The sequence below is a fragment of the Podarcis liolepis genome, assembly GCF_965112155.1.
Source record: "Podarcis liolepis genome assembly, chromosome: 8".
NCBI classification, from domain to species: Eukaryota; Metazoa; Chordata; class Lepidosauria; order Squamata; family Lacertidae; genus Podarcis; species Podarcis liolepis.
In genome coordinates, this window is record NC_139560.1 from 87,244,656 (window position 1) to 87,261,490 (window position 16,835).

A 16,835-nucleotide genomic window follows, 5' to 3' on the forward strand; every position below is an offset into this window, starting at 1 on the left:
ATTTAAAGTTTACTCAGTATTGATCCAGAGTAGATTCCAATGTATAGTTAGCAGAGTAAAAACTTGAACACATTGCAGGATTCCCAAAAATAGACCAGAGGCAATTATATTTCATCCAGCAGAGCTTTACTGCTACTGAAGGCAAATGAGCATAATGGTCACAAATCCAATACATTCAGGATTGACACATAAGAAACCCAGTTGCAGCAGACTTAACGTAAACTTACAGTAACTTATAACAAGACTAAAACTTAACACTAAGCACACAGAACACCACACCAGACAGAAAAGAGATAGAAAGACATCAGATCAACACTTTCTTGCACTAAGAAATCCACTAAGCTGACACTCAGAGCTCTGAAGCAGAGCATGCATGAGACTTCTTCCTCCCAAGCTGGCCAGATGGAGGGAAGGCCTCACAGGACCAAATGAGCTGCAGAGGAACCATCAGGGCAAGGCAGCTGCCTGGCTCCTCTCCTGCCTCCCTCCACCACTTCCTTCCTTCTTGATCTCTGCTGCTGAGCCTGAAATGGAGGTATCAGTGTGAGGGAGGCATTATGAACAAGATGAGCAGTGGTGGTTGAGGCTGTGGTGGGACAAGATAGTTGCTGAGGCACCGGAGCTACAAAGGGCCTGTGCCTAAGACTCTGGCTGGCAATAGCTCTCCAGAAGAGGCTGAGCTAGATCTATAGTTTTAGACAATCGGTCCCTGGCAGTTTCATAAAGTGCCTGTGTTGACTAACTGAAGCTCATACAACTATTAGAAGTAACAGATAAGAACACCTGGTTCCAATTGAAAGAAGAAAATTTGCTGGTCTACCAAGACAACACATGCTTTAGCCACTTGATCATAGGAACTCCTGCTTAGCCTCATAGTAGCTTTTGAGATTCCTTCTTCACTGATATCATGTTAGGCATATGGGATCACCATGCTAGTTTCAACTGCTATCTGAAATATATTAAAATGTTGTTCTAAATTGTTCTATGTAATTTCATTTATTATAAGCTGCCCTGGCGTCCCCTTAGAGAGGAAGAGTGGTGTATAAATGTGAAGCTGATGATGGCTGATGAAGATGCAAGGCAAAGATCCATATAGAAAGAGTAATGATATAGGAAGTTAGAGTAAGGACCAGCTTTTATGATGAGATTAGGTAGGCTCCATCTTTGAAGCACAAGACACCGCCTGCACCACTAGACTCAGCTGCTGCCCACCATGCTCCACCTCCTATCTGCCAGACACTAGCCTGTAGCAGCCAGGCTCACTTTCCTGAGTCATGGGCTCTAAACTTCAGAAGACCTTGTAACTCTAGGCATCAATGGTCTAGAAACAGATCCATTTCAGCTACATGGAACCCTATTCCTTATTTGTCTTCATTTTCTTCCTCTTTTGGTTGCAGGTGGGAGTCTTTAATTCTAGTTCTAATGTATGCTGTCTACATTCTCATCATGAAGTAAGTATCATGTATTCTTGTCTGCACATTGCTAAGGTTACCTTAAATGGATGTGGGTCTAAACCACTGAGCTTCTTGGGCTTGCCAATCGTAAGGTTGGCAGTTCGAATCCATGCGACAGGGTGAGCTCCCATTGCTTTGTCCCAGCTCCTGCCAACCTAGCAGTTTGAAAGCATACTAGCATGAGTAGATAAATAGGTACCACTGTGGCAGGAAGGTAAATGGTGTTTCCATGCTCTCTGGCCTTCATCACAGTGTTCTGTGTGTGAAAAGTTTAGTCATGACCTGGAAAAGCTGTCTGTGGACAAACGCTGGCTCCCTCAGTATGAGTGCTGCACTCCATAGTCGAATTTGACTGTACTTAACCATCCAGGGGTCCTTTACCTTTACCTTACCTAAATGGTTGTCTTTCAAGGAGCACTACCTACAGGTAGAGATGCTGTTTAAAAAAACCAAGCCGCCAATTTTCTATTCTGTTAAATCAGAACAAGAGTGTCAGTGTAGCCTCAGGACTTGGTTAATCATGAAAACCTGACTATGCATTCTTTTAATTAAAAGTAGGTGCCCTGCTTCCAGGCATTTGGACCGCACTTTTGGTCAGGCTTTTGGTAGCTACTTGTGTCCATCCTTTGTTAGCTGAGTGGATATTTTGTGTTGCTTTAGACAAGTCTTTCTTTGGATGAACACTTTTCATATGTTATATTTGTATTGCTTTATTGATTTTCTTTTAAAAAATGTATTTTGTATTTTATTCTTTTGTTATTGGAAATCTCTTTGGGACATCTGAATATGTGAAGTGATATATAAATCTTCTTTTTTGTCAATATCTTGTAGCCGAGTAAGATTGTATTCCATGAATATGGTCTTAATGGTGTGTCTATAGTTGACTGTGGAGGCCAGTTCTGGGGACATCAGTTTCCGGGTGGGAGTTGATCATGGTCAGGATTTGCCAAATGTGCCTTCCTCTTAGTTCGTTTCTTCATTTTCCCCTGTGTTCTGGCTTTTTCAAAGTCCGTGATGCTTTTGGTAGAGGTTATTCTCCAATTGGCGTGCTCACAACCAGTGTTTCCCAATTATCTGTGCTTTATACTGAATTTTTTTAGATATGCCTTGAGAGTGTCTTTAAAGCTCTTTTGTTGTCCACCAGCATTTCGCTTTCCATTATTAAGATGGGAATAGAGTGGTTGCTTTGGAAGACGATAATCAGGCATCTGAAAAACATGACCAGTCCAACGAAGCTGATGTTGAAGAATCATTGCCTCGACACTGATGATCTTTGCTTCTTCCAGGACACTGGCATTGGTTTGCCTGTCTTCCCAAGTGATGTGTAAAAATTTTCGGAGACACTGTTGATGGAATCTTTCGAGGAGTTGGAGATGGTGTTTATAAGTGGTCCATATTTCACAAGCATGCAATAAATTTGATAGTACAATAACTTTGTAAACAAGCATTTTGGTTTCCCTGTGAATGTCCCAATCCTCAAACACTCTGCACTTCAGTTGAGAGAAAGCTGCATTTCCAGAGCTCAGGCAATGCTGGATTTTGGCATCAATATCGGCCCTTGTGGAAAGATAACTGTCTAAGTAGGAAAGTAATTGACACTTTCCAGCGTTGCATCATTAGGTTGGATTTGTGGTGTGGTGGTGGGCTGCCTGTTGGTGCAGCATTTTGGTTTTCTTGATATTGAGCGATAGGAGCAATAGTTAGGAAACAGTTTGTTAAGATCTTTACAATAATTTTGTCTGCCACAGCTAATAAAAAGATGCCTTGATAGTTTCCGCAATCCTTTCTATCGCCCCCTTTTTTTTAAAGATAATTTTGGCATCCCTAAAGTCTGCTGTGATCTTCACTCTCTCCCAGATTTTTTTCGATGAGCTTGTGAAGTTGTTGTGTAAGTACAGTTCCACACACTTTGAAAACTTTGGCAGGTACCCCATCAGGTCCACTGGCTTTGTTGTTTTTCATTTGGTTAATAGCTGTACACAACTCTCCCAGATTTGGAGATACTGCAGGCTCATCTCTAAATTGTTTTTGCGGGATTTGTGAGAGGACCTCGGCAGCTACGGGAGAATTGCGTTTAAGGAAATGCTGATAATGTTCTTTCCAGCAAAGTGCAATGGCTTCTGTATCTTTTAGAAGTGTGGTACCGTCTGTTGAGCGTAGTGGTCTTATACCATAATTTAATGGCCCATAGATCTCTTGAGATATATATAGATATATATATATATATATATATATATATATATATATATATATACACACACCAGGTGTTCTCTGGTTCTTCTTTGAACCTCAGTCTTAGTGTTGGTATAGGTATTTATCTTAGTGACACAGTTTCTAACTCTTTGCCAGATCTGAAAGGCCTTTCTTTTATTGTCAGTAATGTGTTCCATCTCACTATCATTCTCATCAAACAGTCCTGGTGTTTCTTGGTTTGGTATCCAATAGTTTGTTCACAGGATGCAGTAATGGATAGTTTTAGCTTGCTGAAGTGTTCCTTGATGTTATCAGGAAACTCTGAAAGCAGGTGGTCCTTAAGAGTTGTTTGAAAGCAATCCCGATGAATTGGATCTTGAAGGGCTTGAGTGTTCATGTTATGCCTTGGTTTCCTTTGTTGAAGCCTGTGTTGAGGTATAATCTTAATAGCCATCATGGAACATATTAATTGTGATCTGTCCAACAGTCATCGACACTCATTATAGCTCTGGTAAGGAGTACATCACAGCAATCATTAACTTGGACAATTACCGTATTTTTCGCTCTATAGATGCACTTTTCCCCCTCCAAAAATGAAGGCAAAATGTGTGTGTGTCCTATGGAGCAAATGCAGGCTTTCGCTGAAGCTTGGAGAGTAAGAGGGTCAGTGCGCACCCACCCCTCTCGCTCTCCAGGCTTCAAGAAACTATCCGCAAGCCTTCGGAGCACGGCGGGAGTGCCCGCCGGGCTTCCAAGGCTTGCGGATAGCAGGCAGCAGCCCAAATCCCGGGGAGTGCAGCGATGTGCACCCCGGGCTTTGGGCAGCTATCCGCAAGCCTTCTTTTCAAAAGAGTGTATTGGTAATAACAAGGTTGTGCACTGCACATACAGTCAAAAATAAAATTCTGTTCTGGTTGCTGTTGCCAATTCCTTTTTTCCCAATAGTCCCGGGCCACAGATAGATATCTTGCCCAACTCTTGGGTTAAAATCGGTATCTCTGATAGGTTGGCATCCAGTTGAGAATATATTTTTTCTTTAATGTCTTCATCGGCATCCAGCGTTGGTGCATAAGCGCTTAAAATAGCTGCCTGCTGGGTTTTTTGTGAGTTTTATTTGAAGGGTTGAAAGTCACTCAATATGAGAATGTATAATAAAAGCTTTGGGAGAGGCAGAAGAGGAAGATCAATCCCAGCAAGAAGACTAGATAAGACTTGAAACGCTAAGAATATGAGTGACCTTAGACTTTTTTGTGGGATATAAACTGTTTGAATATTAAAGCTAAAAGAAATAAAATTATGGACTTTTTGTTAAAACAAAAACTGGATTTATATGTGTACAAAAACACACATAAAAAGGCAACACAGGAGATTATTAGTGAATAAAAAGCTGGGCAATGACATTATTGCTTCAGACACAGTTAAAAAAAGGGGGGTTATCTATGCCAACCCCAAACTAGAACCAAAACAAATAACAAAGGATGAAGAAGGCAGAATATTAGTGGTAGAAATCACTATAGAAGGAGAAAAAAATACTAGTTATGGGCATCTATGCACCTAATGAAAAAAAGCTGGAATTTTATAAGTCCCTGGAGGAAAAATTAATAAAAGATAGAATGGAAGGAAAATACTATTAGGTAACTTTAATGGGATAGTATCTCTAGAAAAGGACAAAAGAACTAAGGATGGTGAGGCCAAAGAAGGTAAACTTCCAATAACCTTTTTTGAAATGATACTATTTTTGGACCTAACAGGTGGTTGGAGGTACAGATACCCGACAGAGTATGAGTTCACATACTATTCCTACCTGAAGGATGCCCATACCAGAATCGATATGATGATATGGCTCTCAAAAGAATTAATACAAAGAATAAAAAAGATAGGTTGCCTGAGAGCACTCTCAGGCCACAACCCAATCAAAATGGTTTTAAAAGGAGAAAATAAACAATATATGGATGGAGATTAAATGAAAACCTCCTAAAGAAAGAGGAAGTGGTAGAGAAATAATTAGAGAATACTTTAAAATAAACCTAAAGGAATGGACCAGGAAGTGGTCTGGGATGCTGGTAAAGCAGTGCTGCGAGGCTTCTTTATTCAGAAGAAAATATATTACAGAAAAAAGAAAGAAGAAGAAAAGCAAAAGATTTTACAGAAAATAATGTGTTTTGGAAAAACCTTGGTGGAAAAGCCAGGAGACAAAGCAATGTTACAAAAGTTGAAAACACTACAAGTACAATTCTCCTTGCTAATGCAACATGAAATTGAACAGAATATAAAATCCCTAAAACAGAAACAATTTGAGTTTGTGAACAAATCAGGGAAGTTATTAGCATAATACAAAGTCACAGAAAAATATATCACCAAGGACAAATGCTCCAAAATAAGGAGTATAGACAAGCAGACAAATATAGACGTAGTCTTTTTCTTTACAATCACTCGTGTATTTGACAGATGTAACATCAATTTTTCTCATTATGAGAAAATTGGTTAGAAAGAAGGGTGGCTCCCGAAGCTTTATAGGACCAGTCAGGTGAGCTGCATTGGCTTCCTTGGCTTCCTGATTAGCTGTCGAGTCTGTAATGGGGCTTCCATTGCAAAAGATAAGGTACTGAAGGCTGACACCTTCATTCACCCAACCAAAAGCCTTTGCTCTGCTGCTCCACACACCACAGCTTTGTGGGCATCGCTCCTAGTCTTATTTTCTATGGACTCACATTCTGAAGTTTCTCTTCAAGATCTTCTGCAATGGAAGAATTGCTGGTAGAAACAGTGTGGTCACTTCACATGTAGCCATATTTCAGTCCTTATTTCTTCTATTTTAAAAATGTAACATTTATTTATTAAAAGGCTTCTTAGACACTAAAATACAGTGGTACCTCGGGTTACATACGCTTCAGGTTACATACGCTTCAGGTTACAGACTCCGCTAACCCAGAAATAGTACCTTGGGTTAAGAACTTTGCTTCAGGATGAGAAACAGAAATCGTGCAGCAGCGGCAGCAGGAGGCCCCATTAGCTAAAGTGGTGCTTCAGGTTAAGAACAGTTTCAGGTTAAGAACAGACCTCCAGAATGAATTAAGTTCCTAACCCGAGGTACCACTGTATAGGGATTGCCAAAACCTACAAATTGATACACAGGTCTGTCAGGAAAACCCCATGAGAAAGCCATTGAGAAGACATCTCTTTGTTCTTTGTATAGGTTTAATGCCAGTCTACAACATATCTTTGAAAGGAGGACAAAGAATGCAACAAATATGGTGAATGGACTAGCAAATAACACAGAGATGGATGACAACAGCAACTGTGATGCTACAGTAGTATTATTAAAGAAAGGTAACTGTTCCAGTAAGTCACAATCTGCTTGTTTGCAGAATCCTTCTTGATGTTCTGGTGGGCCAGGCTAGATGCCACTTTGAATACATCTTTGAATCCCATACTTGGGAATCCCCATGTCATCTTTTAATCAAAGCGGTAGTGGAGTGCCAGTCTAGATGTTGTTTTCTCCCTAATAAAGCTGCTATTTGCTTCCTGGAGCAATATGCATCCGGGGGAGGGGGAAGAAGCACAGGGGAAAGGGTTAAACCATGGGTGTAATCCTGATCCATTGGTCACAGCTTCCTGTAACTTCTTTTGAAAACAGTAACAGCAATTCCAAGCATGGGATTCAAAGATGTGAAGTAGCATTTAGTTTGGCCCCGATCTTTGTGAGACATGTCAACAACTGGAGAAGTTAAAGAGTGAAATGGTGGAATGCCATTTTTGCAAAAGAGACCTCAATGTAGGAGCATATTACAGCATCATAACAGATTTTCATGATCATTTTGCTTTATCGCCCATTGTTTATAAGGCTTTATAATCTACGTGGCACTTTACGGAGTCACATTTAAAGAAAGGGGGGTCAGAGAAAGAGCACCTCACCCAAGGAGATTAAAATCTAAATTTAAACAGTGGAGGAGCTAATAGAAGAGGAGAGGTAAGGTGAACTGGGCATGACCAAACACAATTATGTGTTTTAGCTGGGGAGGTGAGAGCTTTGGCTCACAAGAAATTATATCATTTTTAGAGAGTTGTTGACAGCTTGAAAGAGGAATTGCTGCTTGTATGTACATTCATCCCACTTTTGCCTCCAGTAAAAAAATATATGCCAAACTTGAATGATAGAAGGAAACAGAGGGGTAAAAGATTTGTGTGTGTACACCATGGGATGCAAAACCTCTTTTGAGTCACTGTCAGGTCTCTTAAAACTATTTTCTGTCTCTGGCCTAAGTTTTCCAGCATGCTGTTCAAAAGCTGTACCCAACATCCAATGTATCCATCTCTGAGATGGTTCCCATTGATTTCAATGACATTTACTCCCTGGTAAATGGAATAGGATTGTAATCTGAACCATCTATTAGGATAGCCTGGATACTGACATTCAGCAAGAAGATACTGAGTATGCAGGCAGAAAATTCCATGATTACAGGCAATCAGTGAGCTTATGCAGAAACAAAATAGCAAGAAGATGATTCCAGCTGCCTGTAAGGGTGATGTCAGGTAAACCCAACCATGCTCTTAGCTAGACTGAATTGTTTAATTAGTGTTAATTAATGTGAGTGCAGAGTCTGCCTTTTTCAGCAGCTTTAAACTTTTGAAATATATTTAGTAGTCAGGACTTCACTTTTCCTGTCTGAGAACCTGGTCTATAATTTCTTCTACAAACTGTATAAAAGTCTTATTCAAGCTGACCAAGATAAATTGCCCTTTATAATGTATTTTACATGTCTTATATTCTGGTGCAACTGGACATCTCCTGTTTGCACCCATTATCAGTTATTTAGATTACTGATTGATGTGCTTGCTGCTTTATGTGGCTGTCACATTATGTATTAAGTCACATTGAATAAATCCCCCCAAATGTATGAACAAAACTGATAGAGTAGTCTTGCTCACATGAGAGTGGCTCCAATTATATAAGGGGAATATGATTACACCAGTGTTTCCTGCAGCAAACTCATAAAGTGTATACAACATGCATTCACTTTGGACTGCACTGGGGCCTTGTTCAATGCAAGCCTTTCATGGAGCTAGTTTTAACCTTTGAAGCCCTAAATAGCTCGAGACCTGGGTACCTAAAGGACCACCACCTTCCACACCTCAGAGGTGAGGTGTTCGTATATAATGTTTTAATCCAACAGACCAGTTTTTCTGTTGCTATGATTTTATGCTCTTTGTATGTATTTCTTGATTTAGTCATTGTTATGTTAGCTGCTTGGGTGGCTTTATCTGAAGGGTAGGACAGAAATGTCTTAATTAAAATAAAACAAATAAAACTGGGCCAGTCATGGTTCCCTATTGAGAGTACATGAGGAGGTTGTCTTGTTTACATGTTTGCCACAGGGAATAGCAGAGCAGATGTGGCAAGGACAATGTGGAGCCACCAACAGACCTAGTGCATTGAAGTAAGAGGAGAGGATGCGGTCAAAGTTCCCCCAAGTATAAGGCAGTGATAATTAAGAACTAAGCCTGGGAGCTGTAACCCCCACCCCCCGTTTCCCTCATGAGACTGATCTGCATCATGACATCAATCTGCTCAGAGGGAGGATCATGGGGGGGAACAAAACCCAGATGATGACCACCAGCAGAACACTGCTGCTGATGCCACCAGTGAATTTCGTGCCCCCTAATTTCACTCTTCCGGAAGGCAGTCAAAATGCCCTCCCCTCATTTTTGCCACTTGCAAAATGGGATAGTAAAGTGGGAGGGATACATATTGGCTCAACCACACAAATCAGAACTGTCCCCCTGACGTGGTCTGAAGGTCTTCAGTGGTAGAGCATCACCAGGTCACCAGAGGTTCTTTCCCCAGCCTCTCCAGGTATGGATGGGAGAGACCCTCTGCCTGAAGCCCTGGAGAACCACTGCCAGTCAATGTGAACGGAAAGAGTAACAGCAGGTGGACTAATTACATCTGCTGCTAAAGTGTCAGGTTTTTCTGAACTAGACATTCTTTTAGAGTTTCTAAAAAAAATTAGGAGAGATTCTTAGCGCTGCTTATTAAAGAGAAGCAATGTTAGGGAACACCACTGAACAGCTGACTGTCATATCGTGGCTTCAAATAGGATAAATATCTGATGATGCAAAAGACTTTTTTTCTCTTGTTAATTTCCCTTAATTGTCTTTAGGAAACTTCCATCGCAAAGCCTCTGTGATCATGGTGGATGAATTGTTGTCTGCATATCCACACCAACTTTCCTTTTCAGAGGCTGGGCTGCGGATTATGATAACCAGTCACTTCCCCCCCAGAACCCGGCTCTCCATGGCCAGCCGCATGTTGATCAATGAGGTATATTTTATGTTTTGTGTAAGCAGTGCTTGCTTCAGCAGTGATCTGTAGACTGGAAGCTAATCTGGACTCTTTCTTATGGGGCATCTTGGTGGGTTGCTATGAGTGATGACCACACTTCTTCCTCTCACCTCATACTGGGTGGCCAGAATCTTTATCACAGCAGGGCTGCCCTGTATGTTTTCCCAACTGGAATATAATGGTAGAATGAGCCATATTGGGGTCTGGAGCACGAGAGCAGAGGAACATGAGCTGCACTGACAGGGTCAAGGAGGACCTCTGTTGTCTGAGGAGAAAAGAGGAGGGAAGCAGGTCCCCAAGAATGGAACACAGCCCAGTCATGGCAAGAACTTGGAAACACAGTCCAAAAATAGAATGCTGCTTTGTTTTCAAGACAACGTATGAGATGGGTCCCTTTTGTTCCTCATGTGTTTCTCAAACAGAAATCTCTGCCCTTAGTTCAGGCCATTTCTGCATAGGACAGAACAAAAAATACACCTCCTTAAAGGATCCTAAGTATTCATGTAAAAAAGCATTGTATTGATTAAATTATTTATGATTTTTCAAAATAAAGTACATGAATATATTGTTATTTGTACTGCTACTTAAGAGCCTTTAAAGGTAAGGTTGCAGTCTTTAATAAGTTTACTTAGCAGGTTAATCAACTAGAGCTTTAGCTGATTAATCAGTATGTTCAGTTATAATCAGTGGGGCTTGGAACCAAGGATGAAGTTGTTCATTTCTTGATGCTGTTGTGGTTTTATAATACAACACAAGTGGCTATTTAAGATGGCTGTTCTATCTAACAGGGAGTGAGAAATTTTTGTAAATTCAATTACAAAACAAGTGTCAGTGATGTACATATATTACATAAAAGACATATAGTAAAATAATGTTATTTTGATAATTTAAATATATACTGTACTTTTCTGTATATAAGACGAGGGTAGCATTCCTGCTCTGGCAGGAAGGTAAACGGTGTTTCCGTGTGCTGCTCTGGTTCGCCAGAAGCGGCTCAGACATGCTGGCCACATGAAGCTGTACGCCAGTTAGTTCCCTCGGCCAATAAAGCGAGCTGAGCGCCGCAACCCCAGAGTCGGTCATTACTGGACCTAATGTTCAGGGGTCCCTTTACCTTTTTATCTAACTCTAAAGTAATCTTCTAAATGTGGGCTCGTCTTATACACGGAGAGTGCAGAGGGGGGAGAAGGTTGTAAGTGGCGAAAGGGTGGGTGATTTGTGGCTGCGACAAGGGCTGTTTTTAATTGGCTGCTGCTGCGGCAGTTGTGTGTGCGCTTGCTGGCTGCTGCTGGTGACCAGGCAGATGCTTTATGGCTTTTGTTACACGTGCGATTGTCAGCGTTTGTCAGTCTGTTGAGTGATTTTTGGCATTCCCCCTCCCAAAAAAGCATGTCAATAACTCTGTGCACCCCTCCCCCCAAAAAAGCTCAACAACTGTGGGTCATCTCCCCCCATTTTCTAAAATTGGAGTCCCCCAAAATTCATGGGGGCGTCTTATACACGGAAAAATACATATTACTTGCCCTCTTTAAAAGGTAGCAATTTCAGCTTTTATCAATCTATATTGAGATTCTTATTAACTGAGATATGCAGTGGTTTTGTACATCAGCACAACTTGTAAGAGCTCTGAAATAACATGAGTTGATACTACTATATTACCTGCAGGTGGAGCATTTGTCTTTAGCAGTTGCTATGGAGATTTGATCCTACAAATCTCTTCTCCCTCCTCCCTATTTTAGGCTCTTTGCTTTTTAAAAACTCCTAATGCATTTGCCATTGCTTCTTCCAACAGAGACAAAGACTAATCAACAGCAGAGTATACACCAATGGAGAATCAGAGGTGGCCATCAAAGTCCCTGCCAAGCGCACAGTAGAGAATGGGTCAGGACCCAGCAATTCTGCAGAGAGAGGTGCAAATGGAGCGAGACGAGACGAAGAGGCTGCAGAGGCTGGGAATGAAACAGAGAATGAAAACGATGACAATGAAAACAATGAGAATGATGAAGAGGAGGAGGAGGAGGAGGAGAAGGAGGAGGGTGGAGAGCCTTACACTCCTTTTGATGTACCATGTAAGAAATTCCTAGGTTTCACAAATCTGTTTGCTTGTTTAATATTAAACATACTTATTTAATTTTAATATTAATATTTCAAAGTCTGCTTTTTAAAACATTCCTTAGACATCTAGACAATTGGGAGAGATCTCCTTCAGAGTAAGGCAAGTTGCTGAGCAAAAAATCCTCCTCGCCATTAGATGCTACATGAAGGCTTTGGAGTGGGGAAGCGCAAATGATCATTCAACCTAAATGGCAGAAAATTTAGACCTCAGTTGAAACATCCGCTATGGTTTGTAGGCGAAGTGAGGTTGTTGTGCTGGCCTCAGTTGCTCAGTTCTTCATTTTGATGTGCTATATTCTTTTTCGTATGCATTTATCTTAGCTCTGTACTTAAGTAGAATTTTTGTCATTTTAAAAAAGGAGGTCATAAGGCATACAAGATGGAATCACCTTCTAATGTTGGGGTTTGGGTTTTTTGCAGCTGGCGTAATAGAAATTGCCAAATGGTTATTCACCTGGCCTCTGTCCTTCCTCTTGTACTTCACGGTGCCCAACTGTAATAAACCCCGCTGGGAGAAGTGGTTCTTGGTCACTTTTGCCTCTTCCACCCTCTGGATTGCAGCCTTTTCCTACGTGATGGTATGGATGGTACGTACTGGGCCTGGCGAATGCTGGAGTGCTTTGAATGCTGGAAGTGTCCCCTTCTCTTGACAGTGCCTGAGCACATGGTGGGTCAGATCAAAGAGTCATCTGATCCGGCATCCTGTTTCCAAAAGTGGCAAGCCAGGTGCTTCTGGGCATGGCCCTCCATGATTTACCCTTCTGCAGCCAGCTTGCTAAGTACCATTTTGGTATCATAGAAAGGCAGAGTTGGAAGGGACCCTGGGGCCATCTAGTCCCTGCAAGGAAGGAGAGTCCACTACCTTCCAAGAGAATCTGTTCCATTGTCAAACAGTTCTTACTGTCAGAAAGTTCTTCTGATGTTTAGTTGGAGAATATTTTCCTGTAACTTGAAGCCATGGGTTCGGTCCTACCCTCTAGAGCACAAGAAAACAAACTTGCTGCATCTTCCATGTGACAGCCTTTAAGATATTTGAAGATGACTATCACATCTCTTCTCAGTCTCCTCTTTCCTAGGCTAAACATACCCAACTCCCTCAACTATTCTTCATAAGGCTTGGTTTCCAGATCCTTGATCATCTTGGTCACCCTCCTCTGCACATATTGCACTGGTCAATATCCTCCTTAAATTGTGGCATTCAGAATGGACACAGTATTCCAGGTGGGATCTGACCAAGGCAGAATAGAGGGGTACTATTACTTCCCTTGATCTGGATGCAGCCTAGAATAGCATTGTCCTTTTCTGCTGCTGTGTCACACTGCTGTCTCATGTTAAGTTTGTGGTCCTCTTTTAAGGGTAGAACTTTATGTTTGTCCCTACTGAAATTCATTTTGCTTGTTTGGACCCAGTTCTCCAATATGTTAGTAGTCTTGAATCCTGATTCAGTCTTCTACCCCTCCCATTTTGGTGTCAACTGCAAATTTGATGAGCATCTCCTCAGTTCCTTCATTCAAGTTGTTTATAAAGATGTTGAACAATGACGGGAACAGGACAGATCCCTTGCCACATCCAGGATGATGAGAAACCATTAACGAGCACACTGTTGGTTTGGTCAGTCAAACAGCTACAAATCCACCTAACACTGACCTAATCCAGCCCACATTTTACCAGCCTCTTTGCAAGAATATCATGGGGCATTTTGTCAAAAGCCTTACTGAAGTCAAGATACAGTACATCCACCTCATTCCCCTGATCCACCAAGCTTGTAACTCTATCAAAAAAAAAGAAATTAGATTAATTTTCCGTAACTTGATTTTGAGAAACTGGGTCTTAGTAATCACAAGTCCTCAGTGACTGACCATTTAAATATCTGTTCTAGAATCATATTTTGTTTTATTAATTATCTGCCCTTCACCCTAAGGTTAGGTTAGCAGGTTACAGTATTAACACAACTTTAAAAACGGTTTAAAACAACTTGCAATCATGAAAATAGGCAAAGACTGGCTGTGCAAAGTACTGATTGGCTAGCTCTTCTGACAATCACAAAGCCCTACCCCACCCCCTGCATTGTTTCTTTAAATAAAATACTGGCTTCATACCATTAGATAAATTTAATGGGATGAATGTGCCAAATGTCTAAATTTCTTTTCCCTTTTCTTTTCCTCCTCTTTTCTTTAAAAAAGACTGCTTGAAGCAAGAAGGGAGGGAATCAGCACTGGATCCGGAGCTAAACTGGTGAATTTGGAAGGGGCACAGCTCAAATTAAATCCACAACATTACCAGGCAAGGCTGGGAAAGATTCCTGCCTGGGACTGCGGAGAGCTGCTGCCAGTACTGTATTAGATGGCCCAGTGGTCTGACTCAGTATAATGAGCTTGCTATGTTGAGAGCAGGGGAAGCTGAGTTCTTCCTGGAACGGAAAAACCCTCCTATAGATTGGTACATCTGTATGTGCTCTGAATGAGCTTAAGCATCCTAACGGTCCATTTATTTTCTCTAGGTAACAATTATTGGTTATACTTTGGGTATTCCAGATGTGATCATGGGGATCACATTTCTGGCAGCTGGAACCAGTGTCCCGGATTGTATGGCAAGCTTAATTGTAGCAAGACAAGGTAGGTTTGTGTAGTTTGTTAAAACATGGCTATCAAAGAAGCTGTTGAAGGTTTTTAAAACAGAACCATTGCCTGTGCTTAAAGTTAAATGCACAACAAATACTGTAACATAGAGCAGGCACTTGGAGATGGGAGGCTATTCAGATGCTACTTGGTAGAACACTAACTTAACTGAGTGAATTGACAAAAAAGTTTCAGATTACTTTCAGTATAAGTAAATGAAAGTGATGCACCAACCTCAGCCATAGACTTTCATATACTTCTACTGAAATTGAGGGTGTCTAAACCTTTTATTCCACTGAGTAAATCTGAGGCAGTGTGGAATGTTTTGTAGTGGCTCATGCAAAAAAGCTTGTGTGAATGAAGAACCAAAATTCTCATCATTATTATGTGGATAACTGTTGAACTTTCTGAGACTGTTGTGTGGATAACTACTGGACCTGTGTGTTCCAAATTAGTGAGCATCAAGACACCTAAAAGAAAGCAGGGGAAATGGGGCAAGCAGAATAAGAGAGAACTTTGGAAAGGAAATAATACTTGCAACTCGGACATAAACAAACTTGCATAAGATGGGTCTATAATAATTCTTGTTTTCTTAAAAAAAGCCCTAACTACTCTTGTTTCCTCAGGAATGGGTGACATGGCTGTGTCAAACTCCATTGGAAGCAATGTTTTTGACATTCTGATTGGCTTGGGGCTTCCATGGTCTCTACAGACTCTAGCAGTGAACTATGGCTCCTATGTAAGTACTATGTTTCTAGTCGCTTTTTTCTTTAAGTCGCTTTTTATGTTTACAAATTGCTACAGCTGCTTTTGTGTGATATCGTGGTTTAATTTCTGTTTAACAAATAGCCAGCAAACTGGGGGAGTGCTGGACTCGAACATGATCAGGAGAGCCAGTGTGGTGTAATGTTTAAGAGCGGTAGACTCGTAATCTGGGGAACCGGGTTCGTGTCTCCGCTCCTCCACCTGCAGCTGCTGGGTGACCTTGGGCCAGTCACACTTCTCTGAAGTCTCTCAGCCCCACTCACCTCACAGAGTGTTTGTTGTGGGGGAGGAAGGGAAAGGAGAATGTTAGCCGCTTTGAGACTCCTTCGGGTAGTGATAAAGCGGGATATCAAATCCAAACTACTACTACTACTACTACTACTACTACTACTACTATTCTTCTTCTTCTTCTTCTTCTTCTTCTTCTTCTTCTTCTTCTTCTTCTTCTTCTTCTTCTGTGGTGTGTTGAGAGGTTGACTTCAACTCTTTGTCCTGGCCACAGACCCAGCTAGAATTGAGCATCCTTGCTCCTGCTGTTTGCTCTAGGGTGAAATATCCCATTGATGGGATGGAAATTGCCCATTCAATTCAGGATTAGGGCAGGTCCAAAGTCCTTTCTTTCACACATCATGGTCCCAGTCTAGGTCGTCTTCCCTGTGTCAGCTATTTGCTGTTGCTGTTGTGTGTGTGTGTGTATATATATATATATATATATATGCAGGTTTTGGTGTCTTCGGGTGTCTTCCCGTGTAAGAGTTGGGGTGTCTAGGCGACGTTTCGACGAGGTCTCACTCGTCATCTTCAGGCTGGTGCTTTCGGCTTCTTGTTACTGGAACAGAGCAGGATCTCAGTGTTTGAGTTCCTATAAATACTGTTGAGGGGGTGTGGTGTATAGCCTCCAACGTTCTGGGCAGAGAGGAAGTTCCCAGGTTAGTGTGCCTTTTCTTCTTTTGTTCCTTAATTACTTGAGGGATATCTTGAGTGATATCTTGAGGGATATCTTGAGTGATTTCCCTCTCCACAGATAAATCACAGACACCATCCATTAGCCAAACCATAGTGGCACCTCCGGATGCTGCACCCCCCTGCAATCCCTACACAGATCTGGCTGGCACAGGGCACAAAACCACAGCTCGCCCCTATACACGAAGCCAAGCCAGAGCACAACTAAGTGCAGTACAGCCATCTTCTCAGAAAAACTCCTCACAAGCTCAAGAGGTCAAGACACGAAAGCTTTAGCAACTAATCCACACTTAATGACCCACCTAAGTGGTACTCAGAATATCACTCAAGAAATCACTCAAGATATCCCTCAAGTAATTAAGGAACAAAAGAAGAAAAGGCACA

The 16,835-nt window shown here is 41.5% G+C and overlaps 1 protein-coding gene across 3 annotated transcripts in view; it reads left to right on the forward strand.

The window, feature by feature from the left end:
- Positions 1-16,835, forward strand: part of SLC24A3 (solute carrier family 24 member 3) — a 161,105-nt gene that overhangs the window by 129,228 nt on the left and 15,042 nt on the right. For 2 of the 3 annotated variants that reach the window (XM_083519344.1, XM_083519342.1), the window contains exons 9-15: positions 1,398-1,451; positions 6,844-6,989; positions 9,809-9,969; positions 11,783-12,059; positions 12,526-12,692; positions 14,606-14,720; positions 15,350-15,462. In XM_083519344.1, the coding sequence (XP_083375470.1) occupies positions 1,398-1,451; positions 6,844-6,989; positions 9,809-9,969; positions 11,783-12,059; positions 12,526-12,692; positions 14,606-14,720; positions 15,350-15,462 (1,033 nt within the window). The remainder of the gene's footprint in view (positions 1-1,397; positions 1,452-6,843; positions 6,990-9,808; positions 9,970-11,782; positions 12,060-12,525; positions 12,693-14,605; positions 14,721-15,349; positions 15,463-16,835) is intronic. The other variant, XM_083519343.1, reaches the window with a different exon arrangement.